Source organism: Mastigoproctus giganteus, chromosome 2 (genome assembly GCF_048544385.1).
Source record: "Mastigoproctus giganteus isolate SK-2022 chromosome 2, ASM4854438v1, whole genome shotgun sequence".
NCBI lineage: Eukaryota > Metazoa > Arthropoda > Arachnida > Uropygi > Thelyphonidae > Mastigoproctus > Mastigoproctus giganteus.
In genome coordinates this window covers 179680067-179705304 of record NC_143576.1, presented here as the reverse complement: position 1 = coordinate 179705304, position 25238 = coordinate 179680067, and the positions used below count along the sequence as shown (strand labels likewise).

The following is a 25238-nucleotide window of genomic DNA, read 5'->3' as shown; positions in this document are numbered from 1 at the left end:
CCAAGAGAAAAAACCACACCACCCTTGCCTGAGACCAGAGAATACACGCAAGTTGCATGTATTCTGCCCTCTTCTATCTGATGCAGAAAGGACGAAGATTAAATGCTGCTGTGTTATCCACTAGGATATTTAGTTCCTAACTGTAGAAAATAGTCTGGACAGGGAATTTAATGTACCACTTTCGAACTATAAGCATATAAGCACATGAAGAGAACAAAACTCAACTTTCTGTACTAGTTCTTCTTTATTTTTCTTTGCTAAACGCAGTCCACCGGGTGCATAGTGTGTAATACCATATGAACTTGAATATATATATGGTGTTACCGTGTGAAATCACAGATCTATAAGCTTGACCTGTGTTCCATGGGAAAATAATGGATTCAGTAGTTAAAGAAGAATTGCAGGATAATCTTGGTAGGAATGGAGTTATACGGAAATAGCAGCATGGATTTATTACGGGGAGATCTTGTGTGACCAATCTGATTACCAAGTATGACGCAGTAACAAAAGAACTGGAAACAAATCATATACTTAGATTTGAGAAAGCTATCGATACTGTTGCACATTAAAGACTGATGTATATAGAGTAGTGTTTCATTAGGGGATAAACTTCATTATGGATAAAGTGATAATTAAGTGGCAGAAGACAGAGTGTGGTAATCTTTAGACACTGCTCTTCTTGGACTAATTCATTACTGAAGTCGCTCAGGATTCAGTGCTGGGCTCGTCGATGAGATCAGTGATGACATTATCACTGTGAACAGGACGTTGACAAAATTCCTCCCTCAGGTTATTGTATAATAATAATTTACAATAAATAAATTAAATAACTAAATCAAAGAAAGCAATAATAGAACCTTACAATTTTATAGAATAAAGTCATTGGATTGGGTAAAAAAATCAATCATAAATCAAATTTATAACCTGAGGTAAAATCTTACTTTTCTTCTAAACAGGCGCCTCCGTAGCCAGATGGGCAGGAGCAGCAGCAGCGCATAGCACACGCTTCTTGATTAGACCGTGGTTCAAGCCCATGACCGGAGAATGCGGAAAGGTCAGGAAATGACCACCGCAAATACCAGCAGCAATATGCTCCGGAGATATGCGGTGGTCATCCCCTTTGCTAATGCTCCTAAAAATAAATATAAATTATTTTTACATCTGGGATGGCTCCCCAAAACCTAACTCAAGATCCTTAACTAATAATCCAAGCCCATGGATGACCGAATAGCATGTTTTAAGCAACTCCAACTTTCTGAATGAAAGCATACATCAGATACCACACAATCTGTTTTTTTCACTGTCAATAGACTGTTATATGTAGACTGTAATTTAACACCATAATGTCTATTCATTATGGACGTTCATATAACTTTCATCAATGTATAAAAGGCATTCTCATTCATGAAATGAGAAAAAGAAACGGTGAATTTGAATATTGTTCTTGGCAGCTAATTCAAAAGAGGGGAGTTAGGTTAAATAACGACATGTATTGCTTGAAATTTTGCAATCTACGGAAATTCAAGACTAAGCAGTATCCGTTGACTTCTGGGCCTTCCATCCCACACGTACTATAAGTTCTGATATCTTTTTTATTTGCGATTTTCATAAAAAAATCATATTTCAAATCTAAGGCAAAATAAAAAAAAAATTACATAATATTACTAATTTCGATTGTCTCATTAATAATGCTGTACTGTAATATGAAACTCGTATTCAACGTGGAACCCTTTGTGATATAATATGAAACAAAACAGATGTGTGGTTTAGAAATATAACGGAAACATCCGATACTCCAAGGTCCTGGATGACCGAATACCATGTGTTAAGCAACTGTAACTTCCTGAATGAATGCATACGTCAGATACTGCACCATCTGGTTTTGTTATTGTCAATTGACTGTCACATACACCCTATAATTTAGATCCATAATGACTGTTCAATTTTGACATTCATATATCCTTCATTTATGCATAAAAGCCAGCTATTCATGAAATGAGAAAAACAAACGTTCTAATTTGAATATTGTCCTTGGCAGTTTGTGCAATTTGTTAAAAGGTGTAGCTCAGTTTTATTCACAACAGCTCCGTTAAATCCTCATTTCTCACCTGACAAACAGAAGGCTGGAGTACATTTAAAATGATTTTTTGGATTTTCTCAGCATTCTTATTGCAGCCGGTAGTCTGTGGCTTGTATGAGCTCTCTGTGCAGTCATTCTGTTCGGAATGTGGTAGGTGTAACATTGAGAGTGAAAATATTGAATTTCGTATTATTTGCGTATGTTGATGAGCAGGCCCTTTCAGCAGTGTTAAGGGTTATTTGGGCAGTTGTAATTGTTTGCAACACTATTGCAAAACAGAATTATACTTTTATTCCAAATTTTGAGCCTCAGGACCCGTTCCAAATAATGTTGAGGAATATGAGGGGATTTGTTATGACTTGCTCATGAGTATTTTTTATAAACTATGTAGAATATTGGCTATTGGAATCAGAATGTCTATTTTTTCTTGCAACATATTTCTTATTAACAATATTACAGTGCTTGAAGTGCTATTATTATTATTATTATTATTATTATTTAGTAAATAATTTTGTTTAAGCAAATGCTAATATCACTGTTAAAAATAAGATTGAATTCATTTGCTAAAAAGTGATACACCTCAATGCGAAAGATTATCCTTTCTTAATGTGAATTTTTATTTATTAGAAGTGTTATTATTTATGTTTGTATTTAAATATCACTTTATTTATTTGTTAGAGGGCTTATTATTATTCAATTTTTATTTATGGAAATGCTATGTGCAATATGTTGTTATTCAGATTTTTTCTTTATGGTAACACTGAGGTAATCTATGGAATAGCTGTTAAGAAGACAAGAAAGATATTTAATATTCAAAGTTAAGTAACTTTATAAAATAAAAAAAAAAGAGTGCGTGTAAAGTAATATTAGGTAATGTCAGGTGGGCTGGCAATACTTTTGCAAGGAAAGGGGACGGTTTAGTGAATCGTCCTAAAATAGTTATTTCATTGCTAGAATAAAACTTCCATTTTACGATCACCGAATTTAAAGCATTTTTTATCCATTCCGACGAAAGTATCCTAAGAAAAATGCTGTATATTCTTATAAATTACTTTCTTCCTTCAGTTTCCATTTTACTTTAATCGTCACTAGAGTAAAATTACCTTGCTTTTACTTGCTACGTTATTTCTTATTGGTACATTACGGCCTGGCGTATGAACAGGGGGCGAGTATGGACTACCTTGTCCATATTGTAAATTAATGCTAATTTTATTATTTTTTGTTATGGCTTTATTTCACATTTCAACTACTGTTATGGACAAGTATAGAGACGCAGTTCCGGTTACATGGTCAGGTGTAGTCCCCTGAGAAATTACCTGACCATGCATCAATATACTTCAGCTGACATCAGACTTTGCATTTTTGCCATCCCTGTATTTGACTTATAAATAAATTTGTCCACCCATATCTGATAACAGCTCTACTACTTTTTATTATATTTTACTTTATATTGTTTAATGATTTGATATTAATAATTTTACTTTACATTTCATTCACCTCCAAATTGGCTTTGCAATACAGCCCATAATTTTCTTAATTCATCATAACTTTTAGGATATTAACGTTCTTTTGTTTTTTTTCCAATCTACAATACTTCTTTTTTCTACTATCCTTACCCTTCTAGTCCTTGGCACTTTGTGTAATTTTTACCTTTGTATAATTTTGTATATATATATATATATATCATATGGCTTTTAATCATACTGAAAAATCTAACCCTAAGATTTTAGTTTCGATCTTTTTTTTTTGATTTTCACACTAGAGAAATTTTTTTCTGGGGACTTCTGCGATACAAAATGCAACATTATTTATCTATATTATTATTATATGATATTTCACTAGTAATTTTATTACATCAGCGACGTTTATGTGACATTTTTATTAAAATATTAAATAAATGTTACAATTAATCTTACATTAAAAAAAGCTTCCTGTTATCTGGGTTTATAAGAGAATAATTATAAAATTAATGGAAAATTCCTTACAAGCAATAAATCAGTAAACTCAATTTCAATTTTAAATATTCACTTTTTATTTATTTTTTAAATTTTGTATTTTTGATCGTTTTATTGCATTCCTAAAGATCAATTATGAAGATCTTTGTTATGATATGAAATGAAAATACACAATCTATTATTTGAATCCCCAGTCTGAAAGTTATGTTACAGGAACCTGTTTTGAAGGGGGACGAAACTTTTATTCTTTAAATGCTAAAATGTTAGAGCCAGCAGTTTGTGATCACTTGCAGCTTATCCTTCTGTGCCCATATTTCAGAGTGATATTTCGAGTACAACTGCATTATTTTTCTGCAGCTAATGTTCCAGAACACAGGTGAGCAAAGCAGTCAGGTTGACCAATGACAAAATTAGACTTGTACCGGATGAGCTGTAACACGTACATTATTACTTATCGTTCTCGTGTGTATCACTGTTGGTATAGTCACCGTGTTCCCCACGCTGGATGAAAAAATTCCGGATTCGAACCCGTCAATCAAACGAGGAATTTTGATGAATTCACAACGTGGCTGAGTTAATCGGTGTCAGGCGAGAGTAGCATGGCTTATTTCTCCGGAAACTCGAATTTTTCTTCCAGCAACTCGACTACAGAACACACCCAATATACAGACATATACTGGATATGCGGCGAAATATAGCCTAAGTTGCTGACGCGCCTACAGCAACCAAGTGTAAGGCGTCTCGGTATCATCTTGTGGATGGCCCTCTCTTCTTTGGTTACGTGGCACTTATTGTTTGGGTTTACTCGCTTTCTCGCTTCAAGGTGCCATCTTGTTTCCTCTCGTTTCTGTGGGGCGACGCCCTTTTTCCGTCTAGTCGCTCTAACTCGCAATCTCTTAGGACAAAATCCCCGCCCTCGGTCTCCAGAAGTTATATAACCCCTGTGACTGCAGCAAAGGGTTAGCGTTGTGTTAAAGGATCGGACAATCGCAGTGCGTTGACTCGATCCCCCGCATATAACTTATCTTAGTTGGTTCTTACCTGCGCTGGTGTGATTGGATATAGGCAGAGAGGATGAGACTTAGTGAAACACATAACTATATTTATTAACACAAAACAAACTAAATATACAACACTTGCACTCTACTTAGGTGATCAGTTTAAATTGTGGCATTCAGGCATTAGTGACATTTCATAATGTCAAATGTGTGGATCAGATATTAAACTAGTACATTCCACTCTTCATGGAAATCCTACTTGACTCGCAACATTGATCCTTCACAATTCTTACCTTTTGTAGTGAACTAGATCGTCCTAGATTAAACGTTCAGAATGCTCATAGACATTTTTGATACTACTTATGTTCTGAGACTAAACGCGGGTGGGTGTGGCTGCGTTTCATGTCTTGTTATATCTCGGTGCATCCTTCATCATTCTCTGGGACTCAGCGCTTGATCATGCCCGATTGCACTGCACTTTTCTCATGGACATCAGGATGGGAATTTTCGGATGTCTGCGGGAGCATTATAGTCGTTTAACCTACATTATGTTAACATGTAATTCATTTGGGGTTAAGAAAGAAGCATTGAAAAGGTTATCAGTTTAGTTTCGGTTTTTAATTGTTACATTCACACGAATAATACAATGGCTTACGAGTTAATTCGCTCGCTCCTAGAATTCAGTGATACGGCCTTCTTCTCTCCAGCGAAATCTGGGTGGGGTCCTCTACTGGTTTTCGGGCGATTTGTCTGGTGGCCGCTCTGCTTCTTCTCTGCCTCTCTTGCTGCTCTCCTGATCTCCCTACTAGATGTTCGTCTACGAAGAGCCAACTCTCGTCTCTGTCCTCCTCTATCCGTCTGAGTCATCTGAGTGTCCCCGTGTCGTTTTGGGCCTCAGTCTACCCTTATATCTCTCGCTACAGTGCTACTCTCCCCCTTTAACTTTTTTCTTCGTGGATTACTCAAAAAAGAGGAATTCTTTGCTCCCTCCCAATGACAGTGGGGAAAGTCGTAAATATGATAGAGAACTGTTCTTTTAGTTACCTAAGTCTGCATCATAGCCCGGTGTGCGCCTTGTTTCGCGATCAACATAAACCTTCTTTTTTGCTTATTGTCGTTAGCGCGGGACCCAAAGGTCTCGCTGACTCTTTCTTCCCCGTTACGATCCCCTGTTAAGAGCGAAAGTAAGCTTGTATTAGTCATAGGCTATTTGTCTTCTCATTGGTTTGCTCACATCTCCTCCTCAATACTTTTGGTTTGGCTTTCGCTTGCTTAATCATCGCGGGTTCTAACTGAAAACGGTTTTTCGACAATTTAGCCCCAACATCCTAAATATCGGTTCTATTAATCGAATAGGGAATTAGGCTTACCCGATCGTCGTGAGCTGAGAATCTATCAGTCTCACACAAGTACAGTACGTATTCACATATCCTGCATGAAATCTTAGAACGAGAGCTCTTCTTCCTCCGTTTTGAGTCCATTACAGCTGCAGCTCACAAAATAACACATTTATACGCTATTTCTAAATTAGCAGTACGTGATACCAGTGTACCTTGTAATTTTGGCTTACAGTTAAGGCCCACAAGATTAGTAGAAAAAAAATTTCTTTTAACGAAATATGAATTATCACCAGGATTATTATTATTCTTTGTGTTTGTGTATTTCCCAAAGAATGTAAGAAAATTCAATGAATCAATTACTCAGTCTGATTAATTTTGATTAGGAACATTAATAAGTTGTTTAAAATGGATATGGAAAATTAGAATTGTTGCTAAGTAAAAGCTTTTCACAGACATTGGAACATTAAATATGGCAAAATTTTAATATAATGGTTTTATGATCGGAAATTATTGTTTTCATAATTTTTTTTTTTTGACCGTGAAACTGATTTCAAATTAATCATCCAACTAACACCATTAATATATTATCCAATAATTCTTGGAGAAATATGTGAATTTGTATCGTTCTAAGATGAATGTATTGCCAAGAAGATAAATATATTGCTTAGAATTATTGGAATAATATATTCATTAGCCCATGGTCGCCCAGAAATGTCAAATTTCGATTTAATAAAGAGAATTTGATAGTTATCTGTTAACAGCCTCACATTAAAATTTAAAAAAAAAAGTATAATAGTGCCGATTGTTGTTATTTGGAATTAAGTAGAAAAAATGAACTGGGAAAATAAAATAAATTCAACTTGTAACATAAATTAATTTTGTGAAAGTGATTAACATAAGTGCTAGTTTTTAGGAGACAAATTTTACTTAATATAAGATATTATTCTTATTTCACAGTTTTAGCAGTTGAGCCTCACAAAAATTTTCTGATGTGTCTGGATAAAGCATTCGAATTCAAGGTAAATTATTAATGTAACAAATTACAATTTTAAATATTTAATTTTCATTTATTAAAAAAAAACACTTTAATTTTAAGCGGGCATCTTAAAGGGAAAATTTTACATTTTAAATTCGAATAATCGCATTCCTGAACATAAAGGTCTAAATTTGTTTTTAAATTAAAAATGCACAATCTGTTCAAAAGTTCATCTGTTCTTTTGAAGTTTTAAAGTTAAATTTAATGGGCCATTTATATTAAATGTATGTACTGTGGTTCGTTTTAAGAAAACAGGAAACAAAAATTGTCCTAAAGCTTTGCTGTAGACTAATGATAATTGATTTTAATAAACCTACCCGTTATGAAATGACCCTCCATTTAACATATAAGTAGAACTTCAAAAAAGAATTCACCCGTCCACTTTTCAGTGTGAAATTGGTTCTATTGACCTTTTAAATGTAACGAATAAAATTCGCGCAAACATGGACTACATGCCAAATAACATTCTTTACGTTTCGCAAACTTTTAGTTTTTTTTTTTTTTTTAACGCAACATATAGTATGATAGTATTTAATTATTTAAGATACTAATGATCGCATATTTTTGAACAAGTTCCTCTGGGTCTCTCTTATTACAATTTTATTACAGTGCTATTTTTTTTTAAATACACATTGAAAACTGTGTGATCACTGAGGTTTTAAACGTGAAAATTTTAATTAACAGGAATGTCATAAAAATAAATTATAGAAAGTCACTTGGAATCCCAATTGAATGTAATCAGCTCCTGGACATTAGCGAAATGTTTTTTTTAATATAAATGCGAATAAATTTTTATTCGCATTTATATTTAATAAAACACCAAAAACCTCAAATAAAATGAAAATATTATATATCTCAATTTGTTCACCAAAGAGCCTATTTTTAGATAAGAAAAAAAAAAAAAACAATAAACTGTGAAAATTTCTCTTGTACCCTCAGATAGAATGCTATACTACTGCTGTTGTGTATTATTTTACTAAGCGAAATAAGTCAAGAAACAGGCGAATATTGTTTCAAATCTAATATATTCTATTAAAGATAGCAAAGGATATAAACTTTCTAAATTCCAACAAAAAACGAGGTTCATTCCTGAATTTAGAAATGTTAGGAAGAAAGTCTATTTTGACATACTATATTTTACAATAATAATAATAATAAAAAAATAATAATAATAACACTACTACTACACGTTCCATGAAACAGCACCATCGTCACTTACCCCACTACACGTTCAGAAATCGTTGAACACTTTGGGTATTTCTGCCTCTCAACCTTTTCAACGCTTTTTTTTTTTTTTTTGACAAATAAGTTGATTTATTGAAATTTGATTAATATTGTTATATGTTATCTAAGAAACATTTAATTTTAAAAATGAATTTCTGTGAGATCTGACTATTAATAATTAATAGTATCAATAATGATTTAATAATTATTAACCAGTTAATTAAAATTATATAATAATCAATACTTATATATATATTTCTGTGAAATATATATATTTCTGTGATATATTAGTGATGAAAAACAAAGTTAATAATTATAACGACTGTAACTAATATTTATGGGTCAATGCAGTTGCAGAGCAAACAGGCATTACACCCATAATGAATGTAAAATATTAAAGATAGCAGAAAATAATAGAGAAAGTAAATCAATCAAATAATATATTCAGGGATTTAAGAAAACGCAAAAAAAAAAAAAAAAAAATATATATATATATATATATATATATATATATATATATATATATATATATATATATATATATTATCGCTTTTTATTTTTAAAAATAAAAAGCAATAATTTAAAGTCTGGGTGGCTGGCCCCAGTTGAAGTCTTCTGGATTGGGGGTAAAAAGCGATAATTATTATTATAATTATTATTATTTTTTTTTTTTTTTTTGCGTTTTCTGAAACCCTGATTGTATTATTTGATTGATTTGCTTTCTCTATTATTTTCTATTATCTTTAATATTATATATATATATACAGGGTGATTCACTACCAGTGCGACAAACTTGCAGGAGGTGTAGGGGGTACAAAGACGAATCGGCATCACATAGCATTGCAGGGTCCGAAATGCCTTCGTCATGCAGTAGAGGACGTTGAACTGGAGGTCGCTGGAAGTCAGCATTTGCGAACCATTTCTGTTTAAGAAACCAAGTAGCAAAAGTCCTCCGGAGTGGGTAATCCGCAGGCTCCAATGATTGGACGCCTTTGCAGATGGTATTAACTCATTTGGTTTGTTGATAGTATCCTCCATACAGTGGATTGGGAAATACCCAATCGTTGGCCTATCGCTCGAGTACTCGTACTCGGATTGCCTTCTGCAAGATGTAGGACATTCTCCTCATTGTCTGGCGTCCTCGTCGTTCGCTCCCGATTCATGGTACCTCTCGTGAAACAACCATTCTCACGTAACCTTCTGTGCACACGTGCGAAAATCGTATGATGAGGAGCACGCCTGTGCGGGAAACATTCCTGGTACAAGCGCAGAGCGGCGCGCCCGTTACAGTCCGCAGCTCCATACGCGAGGTGCATGTCGGCCAGTTCAACATTTGAATACTCGTCCATCCTACTGCCTCGGAAACCGGTTCGCAAATGCTGACTTCCAGTGGGATCGCTGTTCACGCGACCTCCCGTTCAACGTCCTCTACCGCATGATGAAGGCATTTCGGACCCTGTAATGCTATGTGATTCCGATTCGTCTTTGTGCCCCCTACACCTCGTGCAAGTTTGTCGCACTGGTAGTGAATCACCCTGTATATATATAAGTATGTGGTAGATGACTTACATCAACCGGTGAAATACCACCACTTTGCTTATTGGAGGCTTGAAGTGGTGAAGCCCATGTTTAGTCTCTAGAGCAAAGTTTCCGGCATCCCCCTTCCCCCCATACTTCCCTTCAACCCATGCACGGTACTAAGTACTATGGTTTTGATACCTTTCGTGTTTGGGGTTTTCATAAAAAAAAATAATAATAAAAAAATAAAAATAAAATAAAATAAAATAGAAGAAAATATAGATGGAGAAGTTATTAACCACAAAATGCCAGGCCTAGATGAAGAAAATAAGAGAGAAAGAATGTTAAGAACATATAAAAAAAAAAAAAAATCAAGTGGAATTAATGCTGAATTAACAGGCAAATCATATGTACAAAAGCTGAAAAGGAAATGACTGAAAGTGAGAGGAAATTAATTAATAAAGATATAAATAAAAGTTATTAAAAATTAAATTGAAAATTAAAAAAATTAAAAAATAAATTGGAAAATTAAAAAAAAATAAAATTAAATTAAAAATATTAAAAAAATTAAAATTTAAACTTTTAAAAAATAAATTAGAAAATTGGTACATAGATCAGGTATTTCATCAGGGGGATACGCCTGATCATGTACGAAACACTGTTTCTATGCAAACCAATGTTGATGGAGAAACTATTAAAATAAAATGGATAAAAAAATTTAGTAAAGCATCCCTGATGGAGAAAATATTAAAATAAAATAGATAAAAAATGGATAAAAAATTGATCTCCAGAAACATGAGTAAGGTAGTCCCAACACAGTGTGTTTAGATTAATAAATTAAGTCAAAAGTATGTAGGTTAAAAGTAAAACAAGGTAGCGGCATAGAAAAAGGAAGTAATGCAAGGTAAGGGAGGGAAAAGATATTAAAAATGTAGAGGAGAAGTTAGTGAGAATGTCCGAATCACCCTCGTATTGCACTAATAGTTCAACGGACGGAAGAAAAAAGAGCAGAAAGTAGAAAGGTGTAAAGAGAAGGAAAAGAGTTTAAAGGATACTAGGCAAGCTAGGTATGTAAGTACCGAACCTCATAGAGAGGGCCTTGGCTGTGAGAGTGTTAGTAGAAGTGGAAATTAATACCGCTAGCTTGTAGTGTATATTTTGAGTGTTAGATGTATAAAATATATGATATAAAATATCGGGAGAAAGACTAATGGAAAGGAAGAAAAATAAAATTAAATGCCTTTAGTATTTAGCAGCATCAAAATGGGTAGAATATAATAAAATTAAGAAATGAAGATACAATTATGCGAACATGATTAAAAAGAACCGAATGTAAACAGAGGGAGAACTATGACAACGATGGTGGAGTTGCTCAGAAGAGAAGAACAATAGGAACCCTCTGTAGTCAAAGAAAAATAGAGAAAGTAGGGATAATTATAAGTAATTACTGGTAATGTTAATAAATAAAATAGAACAAATTAAAAAATTAATAGAATAACTTAGAGAGTAAAATAACACGAACATCATTACAATAGAAGTCATAAGGTGTAATCACTTTCCAAGTAGTGGAAATACCACCATTCGAATTTACAACTATACAACTGTACAAGTATCAATAAATAACCCTAATCAAGGTGGAACGTGGTGAATCCGAATTTTTATTTAATAAAATCAGAGAGATTTTTATAAAAAAATTTATGATATTAATTGGAATGTCATTAATGCGAAGTTTGGTATACAGATCATTTAAAGCACCAATGCAAAGTGATTGATTGCTGCTAATATTTGCAAGACGGATAATTTGTGGGTATATTATGTTTTGATGAACCTTAATAGAAATGTTAGAATTCCAATTAGTTAAATAAATAACATTAAAATTAAATTTGCTTCTTTTATCGAATAATTCTAAATTATGACGAAGAGGAGGACTGTTTAAAGCAATATTTAAATCAAGAAATGCATGTTGGTTACCAATATTTTCTTTATTAAGAGTGAGTTCAATAGGATATATGGATTTTGCAATATTGTCAAAATGAATATTGAGAATAAGAATGCCATCAACATAGCGGAATGCAAAAAAATTAAGGTTCGGGTTGTTATGAATATAAAGATCTTCTAGTATTGAAGAAATAAATTGGACACTATACTAGAAATTTGTGAACCCATGGGAACTCCTGTAGATTGTTTATAAGTGTATTTACCATCGTAAATATAATTATTTAAAATACAAAGGTTGATATAGTTATTCCAGGTAACCTCATCTGATGGTATAGTGTTTTTGTATTTAAGAAACATTTGATTAAGTACACTGACAATCAAATGATGTGGTAAGGAAGCAAATAAATTGGTGAAGTCATAAGTTTCGATACTAAATATGCTGGAATAGGGATTGGAATTGAAAATTTTAATGATACTATGGTTATAGTTGATGATCCAAGTGGAAGGAATATTAATGAGAATAGCAGTTAATAATTTGAAAAATTATTAACTGTTTACCTGGTTGATAACAGCCACTTTTTTGGCACTAGTGAGGAATCTAAAGTGAACTGGATGTTCATGGAATTTGGCTATCATATATAAGAAAGGCAGAGTAGAATTGCGATTTTTGGTATGTAATTTTTTATGCAGGGCTATAATTTTTTTGATGATTGTATTAATGCCGAGATTACAGCGTAGAAAGGTGGAACTGCTTTCGACTTCCTTTCTGAGGGTTGCATAATAAAACTGCTTGCAGAAGATTGCAAAGTTGTTGGAAGCTTTATCTACAGGGGTGATAATAAATTTTTGTTGTAAATCTAAGATGGCTTTTTTGAGATTAGAATACCTGATATGTGAATTATTATAAAGGTTGTAAGTCTTAGAAATAATTTTTTAATGTCTTGATATATAACGTTTATCCAGTTATAAAAGGAGTATTGTATACTTATAAGCCATCTTATTGCAAAAGTTTAAGATATTAAGATATAAATCTTTATGTATATTTTTGAGATTGGCCTTATGGACAGGTCTGAATTTGAATCATTTTTCTATGGCAGACTTTAGTGTAATGTTGTTAATAATTTCCAGGTTGCCAGTAATAACATGTCCATGATGCTGATCAACGTAAGGAGTATATATGGGATTATTACAATGACATGGAAGATCTGAAGCTTGCAAGTTGCCTAAATTTGTAGCTAAAGTTTTAAAATTACAAATTTTGAGTCCAATAGGAGATTCATAGCTGATGCAGTGATGGATCTTGAACTTGAAATTGTTATAAAATGGGAGAAAATTATTACGGTTGTTTAGTAAAATGATGCTAAGGAATTTTATCAAACAAACCAGCTATGCGTGAATTTAATTGTACAGTATTCATTACTGTATGTAGTGATACGACCTACTCTAAAGAGAGAGATATCTAAAATAATATGCTTAAGTTGAATATTTTTATACTTAAAATTGCAAATAAATAGAGTTAAGGCTTTTAGTATAGAGTTTTGATATTAAAGAGACAGAGAGAAATGCTATGTATATCAAGAATGGTGTTGTCACAGGAGCTAATAATATTACGAAAATTGTGCCGAATATACCTGTGATGACGATTTGATTTATTTCCACGTTTGAATCTACGCTTATTGTTATTGAAGAAATGACTGAGATGGAATAAATTGTAAATACAGTGGCTGGTGTTTAAACAACCATTGCTTAAAATAATTTTGTTAATTTTCTTCTCCCTTCCTCTTCTTCGTTTTTATATTTTATATATATATATATTATATGAATAAATAAATTATTATATATTAGCATACAATTAATTAATCCATCATTATTTCAAAATATACCTATACCTTCATAAATAATATTTTGTAAACTGCGCTGTTCAAACAATAAAATCGTGTTATATCCTGTTATAGACTCAATTAACCGATAATTGAAAGAAGGTTTACAGTATAAGCTCTCTCTTCAAGTATTATTGAACTTCTATAACGATAATATCTTCTACGCTTTCTATAATGCTATGAAACTCAATGGCCAAGATCTTGTATATAATTATTCAATTATTCATGCCAAATTTTCATAATTTTCACCCCACGGCTTTAATCCTGGGGCTCGGTCATTACCAAACATCAACACCTTTTGCATAGATAAAAAATAAAGTAGTCCGAACTACAGGGGGGTTTGAATAAGTGAGTTTTACTATACATTAAAACAGATGCATTTACTTATTAATTTACTTAAAAATGTTCTAAAACAACACACTTTATGCCATTCTATTTCATCACAGATTTGTTATTTTCAAGATATTTCTGCTGATTTACTTTGCACAAGTTTTTTATTTTGGTACTGACTGAATTTATATGTTTCTGGTTTCTTTAAGATGTTCCTAATTAGTTACTTGAAAACAAATCCATTGCGGGATTTTGTTGGTGCCTGGGGTCGGGCTCCCTAGGTACTGGATGGTAGCATCCACTAGTCTTGCACTTAACAAGTGGACTTTGGATGTTCTCTCTCTTTTTTTTATTATTATTTATTTTATTACATTTCGTTTTTCTCTTTGAATGATCCCAAACTCTTGGGCATTCAGTACGAGCTACTCGAGGTCAGCCACATTACATGCATATTTGTGGCCCACCTCCCGTGGTGTAGGGGAGGTGGGCAGGCTTTCCAGGTGATCGCCTGCCTGGTGAAAAAGAGGCCAGAAAAAACTAAACAACACAAACATAACATTACACCCATTTCTGGCCTGTTACCGTGATTTATAATCACAGTTTACAAAGGCGGAGTTAAACTCACATTCAGGTGCCGTCCCACATAAGATACTATATATATATATATATATATATATATATATATATATATATCTACATGTCTTATCAAAACCGCACAGAAAGTGGCCAGACTAAGCCAAACTTGTCTCCCAGTGGATCCCGTTCAGGCTAGACTGTCTCCAGAGGAAGAAGCTCAGATGAACGTTTAGTTCTAGTAATGTTGTGAGAAAATTTGAGATTTAAAAGGTCTCAGAAGGTAAAAGCTGCTCTGATATCATCAGTTTAGTTCTCAATTTCCCAAGGATCCAAGCCGCATAAAAATTTTTACAACATAGGAACCAATAGCAAGTATTGACCACAGTATCACAAAATGGTTATGTCCAAAGAGATTTCTGTGGTCAGAGGAAAAGGTGAGAGGCTTCAATTTCAAGAGGTGTAGGGTTTGTAGTAGATTGAGATATTTCTTGCACTCTGTTAACTGGAGAGACAATTATATGCTGTTGGAAACGAGTCGATTATGAAAGTATTCAAGGGAAGCCATAAAACGCATTTGTTTCAGTGGAGAAGTTCCTTAAAAAGAAAGATGGACAAACTGATAATAAGAGAATTAAGTAGTTATGATTCTAACTGAGCAAAATAAAAAAAAGCGCGGGATAGTTACTTTTTATATGATTTTTCTGAAAATCACGGAGTAATTTGCTTTTTTATTATATTTGAGAATTATATGCTTACGAAAAGGTAACGAAACCACTGGTGGTGAGAAGACAGGCAATCAAACAAGCTAGATACGACATAAAACAGTTCGATGCAAGGCTGATACCCGAAAGCTAAAACAGGTGTGATTTAAAGCTACGTGGTGATACGTGGTATAGTCGTATTTGCATTTTTATTTCAATTATTATTATAAGTATAATTATATTTTTATATTATTATTATTATTATTATTATTATTATTAAAATCAGTTTATTTCCCAAGAAACCTTGGGTAACTTCGGGACGGCTCTGTGCCAGAAGGGTGTGAATATTTACAGACTAAGGTGCGAGGAACACAATGGACAATAAACAAGAGTACATGCGTGCTCGACCCGAGACTTTTACAGGATTAAATATACAATAATATACAAAATATATTTCCAGTAATATACAAAATATACAATTTCATGAAGACAAAACAAAGTCTTTGTCATATACAAATAGGCAAGTTTAAAAAAAAAAAAAAAAGTCAGTCAGTCATGTCCAGGAGCAGTTCAGTATCACAGGTTCATTATCTGGTAGCAGTTCTTGAGGATTTCCTTCCTGTATAGCTTGTCTTCACAGAACCTATCAGGATGGATCCTAAATTTATTAAAGATCCGAAGACAATTGGCTGGAAACATATTCCTCAGGGAATCAATGCTTGACAGTGTAAGACGCAGAGGGAGACAGGATTTGGGGTGCTCCCCTCTTGCCTTCCTCGGGCCAGAGGTTAATGTGGATACCGATGGAGCATAAATTCGCCTCGTTATAAGCCGTGCAAGCGTGAGGACATTTTTGTCATGATGATATGTCTCCAGGAATTTAAATAATTATATTACAGGCTATAATAAATTTTATTTGAATTATTGTTATAAACATAATAATTACAATAGCAAAGATTGTAATGATTGTTGAAAGTTTCCTACTTCTCAAATGTAAGCAAAAATTCATGACCACCTTATGGTAAATTTCATGATTGTATCATAATCTAAAGACGAAACTGAGAATCACTGATCGTTAATTTTTCAGTTAGCAGTGTTCTGTAGCAATAAGAATCATAATCTATCGAGTTATGAATGATAATTTGATAATTTAATACAATTTGGAGTGCATTTGAATAAATTGAAAAAAAAAATATATATATACAGGATTTTCTAATATCCTGTATACAGGATTAGTAAGATCCTGAGTTGGATGATGGGTTCTAATTTCTTTAATGACCTTGTCAAGGAGAATCTGTCAGAGTTTGCCGGTATTTTGAAAGTACGAAGGATGGTTGCAAATATAATCTGAAAAAAATTCTGCTGAAGTACTATGCTTCTAAATGTATTGCAGGTTTAGCATTTGGGGAACAGAAATTCAGTTACTTTACAAACTAGGGAGTGAGGAAGTAAAAGTGGATCAATACGAAAGATATTTAGGGTTATGGTCTTCTTCTTCCAGTCATCTAGCTCCCTGAAGGGCTGTTGTGTCCACCAACAAATTCCTCCAACTGCATCGATCGCGTGTGTTATACGAGCAGCATCGCAAAGTGTCATGTACAGAAGTTCATTTATCCGCGGTTTTTCCTTCCATTATATTCTTCAACAGAACGTTTTCCTTTCTTGCTATATGACCAAACATCTTGAGTTTTCTTTTGTTGATGTTATGAAGGCCTGATTTTAGGGTTACCAATTTTATTCAATACCCACTCATTTGTTCTTCGATCCAAGTAAAGAATGTCCAGTATTCTCCCGTTACACCACATTTCAAATGCCTCAATTTTCTTCCTGTCAACTCTTTTCAGATTCCATCCTTCACATCCATAAGTGCCAACTGGAAAAATTAACGAATCAGTGATTCTCAGTTTCGTCTTTAGATTATGATACAATCATGAAATTTACCATAAGGTGCAATACATACAGGCAATTCGGAATGCATACGGTGTCCTGTTTATGATCTATAGAATTTTCGCAAATTGTGAGAGGCTGTCCCTTTTCCTGTGCTTAAAAAGATAACGAGATAGTATTCAGAATATTGTATTCAGATCTGGGAGCCATGACTTAACCTCAACCTCTTTTGCATTTACCCCAAATTGTTGACCGGGATGCCAATCGATGTTCCCTATGTAGAACGGTCAGAAGGTGAGGATTGCAAAACCTCAGCTGCTACACATTTTAGCGAAGAGAAGACGTGACTGAAGTGTATAATCCTCAAGGAGTTATTAAATTGAAGGAGGGTGATCTTTGTTGGTAAGAGAGACAAAAACTAGGAAGCATAAATATAAAATGTTAGGGAGAGCAGACTGCTGGATCTCATCAAATTTGACTTCATCGTAGTTTATTGGAATAAATTACTTGTCAAGGTGGTTGAGGCAGAGAGTTTGGTTAAGTACAGAAAGAGAGTAGGGTATTTTGGCGATGGGGAAAGGTTGAGCCATTTAGCCACTATGATACTAGTATTAATACTATACATGTTTTTTCATTAATTTTGATTTATATGATATAATTTCTTTCCTCAGGTGATAAACGCCTGGTATGAATGTATGACGATCGTAGGAGTATCCCATAACTCAACTATCGAAGGTTTAATTGAATTCCGATGTACAGGAATTTACTCTGATTGCCAATGTGGTTCTCTTACTAAGGTAATTTTGAATGTTTGTGCTGTTTACATTGCGATTTTGATTAAAAATAATAAAAAAAAATTATGATAGAACAATATTGGATTACAGACTGTGATAGTTGTACAGTACCCTCCAATAAAATATGCGTCGGAGTTTTTTACTTGCGCATGGCATTTATAAGACTGATTACAGTGTGTAGTGTGTTCGTGTCTAAGGGTACCAAGGGTTTCCCCATCTGAGCGTTGCTTTCATTGTGGGTGTACCAGTTCACTGTAAAGGACAGAGGGATTTAAAAGTGTATGGATCTTGAGATGTGTAATGTCGTGTACCGTTGTTCTTCTGGCCATTTAGCCGCTAAATCCCTGCTGGTTCCCAACGTTGTCCACACTGTCTCGTGGAGGTAGACCAGGTACTCTAGTATTTAGATGTTTATTCTGGCAGATGCTGCCACCTAAGAGATTTGAGATTTCACTGGACCTAAAAAAAAACAAATAAAATAAAAAATAAAAATAAAAAAATTCTCGCTCTGTGGGGTATAGTATGAACCCTATTTTCGAATTTGTTTTTCCGAAACTCCCGAGTTATAGCTCGGACACAGCATGGTTTTGTTACGGGAAAGTCTTTCCTGACCAATTTGTTGGGATACTATGATGTGGTCACAAAGGAACTGGATGCAGGGAATCACTTTGATAACATATATTTGGATCTTAGAAAGGCTTTTGATTCTGTTGCACATGGAAGACTGCTGCACAAATTGGAGCAGTGTTCATTGGAGGCAAATTGCTGCTATGGATAAAGGGGTAGTTGAGGGGGAGAAGACAGAGATGGACACTGCTCATCAATGGACACTGCTCATCGTGGACTAATGTCATTAGTGGGGTCCCTCAGGGTTCAGTGTTGGGTCCATTGTTGTTTTCTGTATTTATAAATGATATTAGGCCGCCGTAGCCTAGTGGTCAGGCGCGCGGGTGCATAAGTACACGTGCTTTGAGTGACCGGGGTACAAGCCCGTGACTGTTGAATACGGTGCTGTTTCTTGTATTCTGTATAACTTGTAAACTCCTCTGACCATTTGGTCGTCCCGGAGTATAAGCAGAAAAAAATTATTTTTATATTGATGATGGTATATAAGCTTAATGTCCAAGTTTGCAGACGATACGAAGGTTGGCAGGATTGTTAAGGGCACTAATGACAGTACGCTGCTGCAATCGGATCTAGAAAAGTTGAGCAGATGGGGTGAGAGGTGGCAAATGAAGTTTAACATTGACAAATGTAAGCAGTAACCCCCAGAGTGACGTATCAACTCTCTGGTACTACACTGACAGTGGTAGAGAACGAAAAGGACCTGAGGGGGGTATTGTGCAGGCAGATATGAAGTTTTCTGAGCAGTGCAGACGGGCTGCAAGAGTAGCTCATGGTGTCTTGTGAATGATATACAGGAATTTTTCTAGCAGGGATAAGGAGGTGATTATCCCTTTATATAAGGCAATGGTCAGGCCACACCTTGAGTATTGTATGCAGGTCTGGAGGCCTCATTTTAAGAAGAATGTAGAGCTGTTGGAACGAGTACAGAGAAGGGCAACAAGATTATTGAATGGAACAAAGGGTTGCTCTTACGAAGAAAGGCTTAAATTTTGCAAATTACGGTGTCTGGAGACTAGGCACCCGCGAGGTGATCTGATTGAGGTGTATAAAGCCTTGAATGGTTTGGGCATGCTCAGTGCTGATGGGATTCTGCCTCTTGCTCAGAATAATCATTTGAGAGGGCATAAATTCAAATTGAGGAAAGACAGTTGTAGGATAGATGTGTGGAAGTTTGCATTTAGCCAGCGGGTGGTTGGTTGGTTGGTGGAACAGACTTCCATTCTGTATTGTGGAAGTTGAAAGCCTAAATAAATTTAAGGTTGAGCTGCACAGGTATTTGGCTTGGTGAAATGGGAGCGTGTTTTTTTTTTTTTTTTTTTTTTTTTTTGGCTGCTGTTGCATAAGCTTGCTTTCTTGCATCATATGCCTCTACTAATGCTAATGCCAAATGAGTTTAGTTTGAACACAATTAAATTTAGTCGTTATTAAATAGTTACGTGTGGTATACGCTAGCGATTTAGGTAGAGTGGGGAGGAGACTGAAGGCTTTGGGGAAAGATATGGCGACGTACAGAAGGTGACCCCAGATAATTATTGGGGCTGACCCATACATCACCAGGGCAAGAGAGTAGTGGACGGAAAAGACCGTATCCTCCTCTCCCCTGCCGGGGGAGAGCGGAAAGGTAGGGCCATTCAAGTGAGCATGGTTTGAGAGCCAAGTTGACCAGCAGCAAGCTGCAGTTGGTCTTTACTGGTATTGGTGTTCCCATTTGGGATATCACTCATGGGACTAGATGACATCCAGTTTAGTCAAATCATGTCACGTCCAGTGGTTTGTCACTGTTGGTCAAGTGTTGTCCAGGTAGTCGAGGTGGCAATTCCGGGATCCATATCAAGTTCAGTGATCAGGTTTCTTCAGGATTTCAGTAGTAAGGAAAAAAAAAAACACTAACTTTTCCTTATTCTTTGCGCCTTTGTGACAGAGGGTTGCCGGTTATTTTCAGGGTTGCTGATCTTTGGCCAGTTCTGGTGGAACTTGCTGGTTCCAGTTATTGTCAGTCAGTTCGTGTCTTGAGCTGATATTTCTTGCTGATCACGTTTGTCTGTTTCCCTTGCATGCGACGTGCTAGTCCACAGTTTCTCCAGCCAGGGGCTGTGTCTGCGCGTATCATCCTCGCAGGTTGTTGTTTTGTCTACAGTGGTGCAGAACGCCTGTCGGTTGTTAGTACAGGTGTGTTAGTGTGGTTGTCTGCTTCGTGCCGTCCAGTTCTGGAGGTTTATACAGTTCTTGTCATTTGTTAAATATGTTCACTTGTTATTCCTGGTTGTCATGTGTAGTATTCAGTTTTGCTCCATTGCAGCGAGCACTCGTCTTATTGCAAATAGCTCTTGTGCGTAACAGCAGAAAGACAGGTACTCTTGTTTTGTATCCAGTATGTTGTACTACCGTCCTCTAGAACAATACAGGATCTTTGTTATTAGGATGTTGCGGATGTCGTCATAAAGCTGGCAATCATACCTTAGGTGTTGCCAGCTCTCCAGACAGTCTCAAACACAGGTAGGGTCCACTTCAATTCCCAAAAGGAAAAGTTTGGCATTGATGGCGCCATGTCCGATGAGAAGGTATACCGCATGGAGTCCAGGTGAGAATCAGGTTGGAAACTTAGGGTAGACCCTGCCGACGTCAGGTATAAACTTTCTGGTTATCTCCCCAATAGATCCGAACTAAGATTAGGAGTTTGTCCATCTCTCTTGCCACACCTGCAGCAGGTGAGCGTAGAGCCTCTTCTTTTCAGCGGTGCGGTTATTTGCTGAGTCAGTTGTATATCCGAGACAAGTCCTTGAGGTGCCCTTTGCGAGGTGGTAAATAATCCTTTGTCCACCATCTCCAGGTCAAGGGAGAGAACTCCGGTCAGGACCTGTAAAGCGTGGGTGCTCAGCGTGCTGCAGGCGCGAGAAGTAAATAATAGAACCGATCTTTGGGTTGAGTCAATGATACGTCGGTTGACGGTGGTAGTTGCCTTGTGATACCATACGCCAGAGGCATATGTGATGATAATGTGATGATTCAGTCCCTTCAAGCTATCCTAGCAACGAGGGCAGAATATTTCCTAATCTTGGTTCGGATCTATTGTAGGTGGTCTTTGAAGGATAGGTTGTGGTCTAGGATGACCCATAGATACTTGAGTTGTTTGAAGAATTTGATTATCTTCTGGTTTATCTTGATTTTAGGAGGCCGTAGTAGGTCCAGGTTCCCTTTCAGCAAGGCTGAGTAGGTTTTTTCTGGTTATATTCTCAGGAGATTCTGTTTTACCCAGTTCTGCATTAGCTCCAAGGTCAGGTTTTCAGATTCTTCCAGTTTTGCCCTTGAGTTCGCCGAGACGGAGAGAATGAGGTCGTCGGCAAATGCCCGATGGGCGGTTGGATAACGCTTCTCAGCCCACTAGAACGGTTCTTCTTGTAATCAGTATGAATTTCGCCAAAAAGTGACCTTTAATGCCACGGAGATTACATATGTGATACATAAAGGGTAACGTTATTGGTATAGATATATGGTTATAAAGGTTATGTGGGTCGAAAATTTTGACTGTGGTTGTAATATGTTTTGCATTTACTTTAATTATGAAGCTATTTTTAATAAAATTATTACGACATTACGTAGAACAAGGGTGGTTCTCTTGCGATTATGTGTCTATATTATTTGCTAGCCACAAAGATTTGTCATTTAATGGCAAATCATTGCCGCTGACCGTTGGTTTCATAACGTTATTAATTCATCCTGGGAAAGTGTTGAACCTCTACCTCTAAGTTGTATTTTTTTTTTTTTTTTTTTTGCATTTACTGATCGATCGAACGAGAATATATTTCTAAATACTTTGAAGTTTTCGTGAAAATTAATATAAACATTTCTAAAATGTCGAATCCCAAATATAAATGTTTCTGGAGACAATAAGAAGAAATTAAACATGTGCAAAGTTAATTTAATAGACATTAATCTACAATGCAACAATAAAAAAAGTACAAGAAAACAAAATTTTATTTTGCTGTTGAAAAAGAAACATTTATATCGTACAATTGAGGTAACTGAAGAAATGAGCCCCACCTTTCCTACGTTCATAACACAATGGCCCACTGTTTTGATATTTCAAGTACCGTTAGCGATTAATTCATGCGAGAAATTTATAAGTATTTAATCAAAATTAGCAATATGATGAATAGGTACACGTTAAGAGACAGACGGACGGACATGGTGAAAATTGTAAACACTTTACATATGCAAGTTATTTCAAAAAGAAGTAAAACAGTTCGTGTTAGGCTATGTAAGAGCCTTTTTTCTACCTGATTTAACAGGAACTAGGTAGAACTATATAATTTTGGTAAGCCCGTTTTTACAAACCTTTCTTTATTTCAAAACTTTCTAACGCTGTCGAAGTGGTTCTCAATCTTAACATAATTTTTGCTAAAGTCGTTGAGAGTGATGAATATTCCAACAGCTTTAGAAGGGAACATCATAAAAATTCATAATTTGATATTCTGAATTTATCTAATTTCATTTACCAATCATAAACTGTTATTACGAATAGGATAGAAAATAGGGACAGACTCAATCGCTCTGTGAACCTTACCTGGCTCTTCGTTCATAGTTTGCTGATCCCTCTCTTAGAGTATATTTAAGTAATCTACCCTCAATAACAGACTGGACCATTGGGATATCGGAAGATTCGGGTGGGTCGTTATACGATACCAAAATGAGTAGGTATTTTTTTTTCTGTGATGGTACTTTCGAGGTCAATTTAGTTGGGATATCTAGGGTCGCGTATATATTCATCCAGCCAGAAACTGCTACTCTCCGTAGTTTCCTTATTATCACTGCCTGAATGGACACCCTTTAAATTTAGAACGAAATAGGAAATATGAAAATTTCTTTAATTCTTTTATTATTATTATTTTTTTTAATTTTGTACTTTCGATGTTCACTTTTTCATCTTTTAGGAGCAGAAAAATGTTGAAGATTGTCTCGTGAAAAAGCTAAATGAAGATGGCAGTACAATCAATGAATACGTGGAAGTGGCTGTTGTAGTTTATAAGGTAAGCCATTACAATCCATACTTTTATTATAGTAAAGTGATAGCACGTTTAAAAGTGTCAAAAAGGATTCGTCTGTTTACGAAATTTTCAAGTTTGTTTGGCTGTTAAGTATAGTGACCAATCTTCTACGCTCTTGATGATGGATTTTGTGCATTGTCTGTCTTAATTTTGGTCAGCGGTTAAAACTTAAAGCGGCAAAAGGTTATGTTTTAAATATAACTTGAAAAAGTTAGAAAAGAAAACAAACGAAGTATGTTAATGGATCTCATCACGCTAAATAGACTGAAATTATCATTCCATAAATATCAAGTATTAAAATCCTTAATTTTTTACAGTAACGCTGCCGAGTAGTTAAATGCTGCATTTATTATTATTTTTTGTTAGCAATGTGATGTTTTTAGCAATCTTTAAATGCAGATATTATGCAAAAACATAATATTAAAAGTAATGATACAGAATAGCATTAGAAATATGAAATTTAAGAAACTTAATAAGAAATAGATATTTCTAAGTTATTTTATTATTATTTTTTTTCCAATTTTCTGCCTATGTTGTTAATGTTGTCAGTAAAAACGAAGTTGTAGTGAAAGTACTGTTTACTTTTAATTTTTGTATCAATTAGCATTCTCATTATTTATTAATTAACATTTCCATTTTAGGACTGTGGAGTTAACATTGATCCGTTTAAGTGTGCTTATTACGATGAATAATCTTTCCTTGTCATCCCTGGATCTTATAGGCTGGTAAGTTCATTTTGAAGAAAATATTTTAAGAGGATTTGCCAAAACGAGAACAAATCTGTTCGTTTTAGAAGAAGGAAGACAGTCTGGTAATAAATAAAATATTTATAATCCATAGAAATAGCATTATACAGATTTTACACAACTTTTCTCTCTTCCTAACCCCTCTTAAGAAACAGAATATTATAGGATTACCAGAAAAAACTCCTTAATTTTTATAATTGTTGGATTAGATTTTTGATGATTGTTGATCAATGAAGATTCCAATGCTTCAAGCTTTTGTATAATGTTTCCGAAGTCTTAAATTGTGATTAATCACGTGGTGTTGTTCTAGAGCCGTCTTTTAGTGTTCGTAGCCTATAGATAGTTTCCATTCCGAACTCTCATTTCTACATTATATCAAACATATTAAAATGTTCTTGGGTTAATTAACAGACTGCAATCTGGCTCTAACAGCAAGATGGAACCCAACGAGGTCCTGTTATCAACTGCCTTTTGAGGTTCCTGCGACCATAGGCGGAAACATTTTCAATCATACAGTGCTAAGAAGGCTCAAATCAAGTTGACTCTACGCAAGGAAGGCAGTG

The 25238-nt window shown here is 34.9% G+C and overlaps 1 protein-coding gene across 1 annotated transcript; it reads left to right on the top strand.

Annotated features, from left to right (window-relative positions):
- The first annotated feature begins 2116 nt into the window (after positions 1-2116).
- LOC150089793 (uncharacterized) lies at positions 2117-24372 on the top strand. The gene is made up of 5 exons (XM_090390102.1): positions 2117-2230; positions 7331-7392; positions 18135-18260; positions 23816-23911; positions 24313-24372. The coding sequence occupies exons 1-5, from the start codon at positions 2140-2142 to the stop codon at positions 24370-24372; spliced, it is 435 nt and encodes a 144-aa protein (XP_090246228.1). The 5' UTR covers positions 2117-2139.
- The last annotated feature ends 866 nt before the right edge of the window (positions 24373-25238 follow it).

Bases quoted from the DNA above. Each gene is read 5' to 3' on its own strand.
- LOC150089793 (XM_090390102.1), top strand. From the start codon at position 2,140: ATGATTTTTTGGATTTTCTCAGCATTCTTATTGCAGCCGGTAGTCTGT. The intron at 2,231-7,330 runs GTAGGTGTAACA...CTTATTTCACAG, and splicing joins GTCATTCTGTTCGGAATGTG to TTTTAGCAGTTGAGCCTCAC. The intron at 7,393-18,134 runs GTAAATTATTAA...TTCTTTCCTCAG, and splicing joins ATAAAGCATTCGAATTCAAG to GTGATAAACGCCTGGTATGA.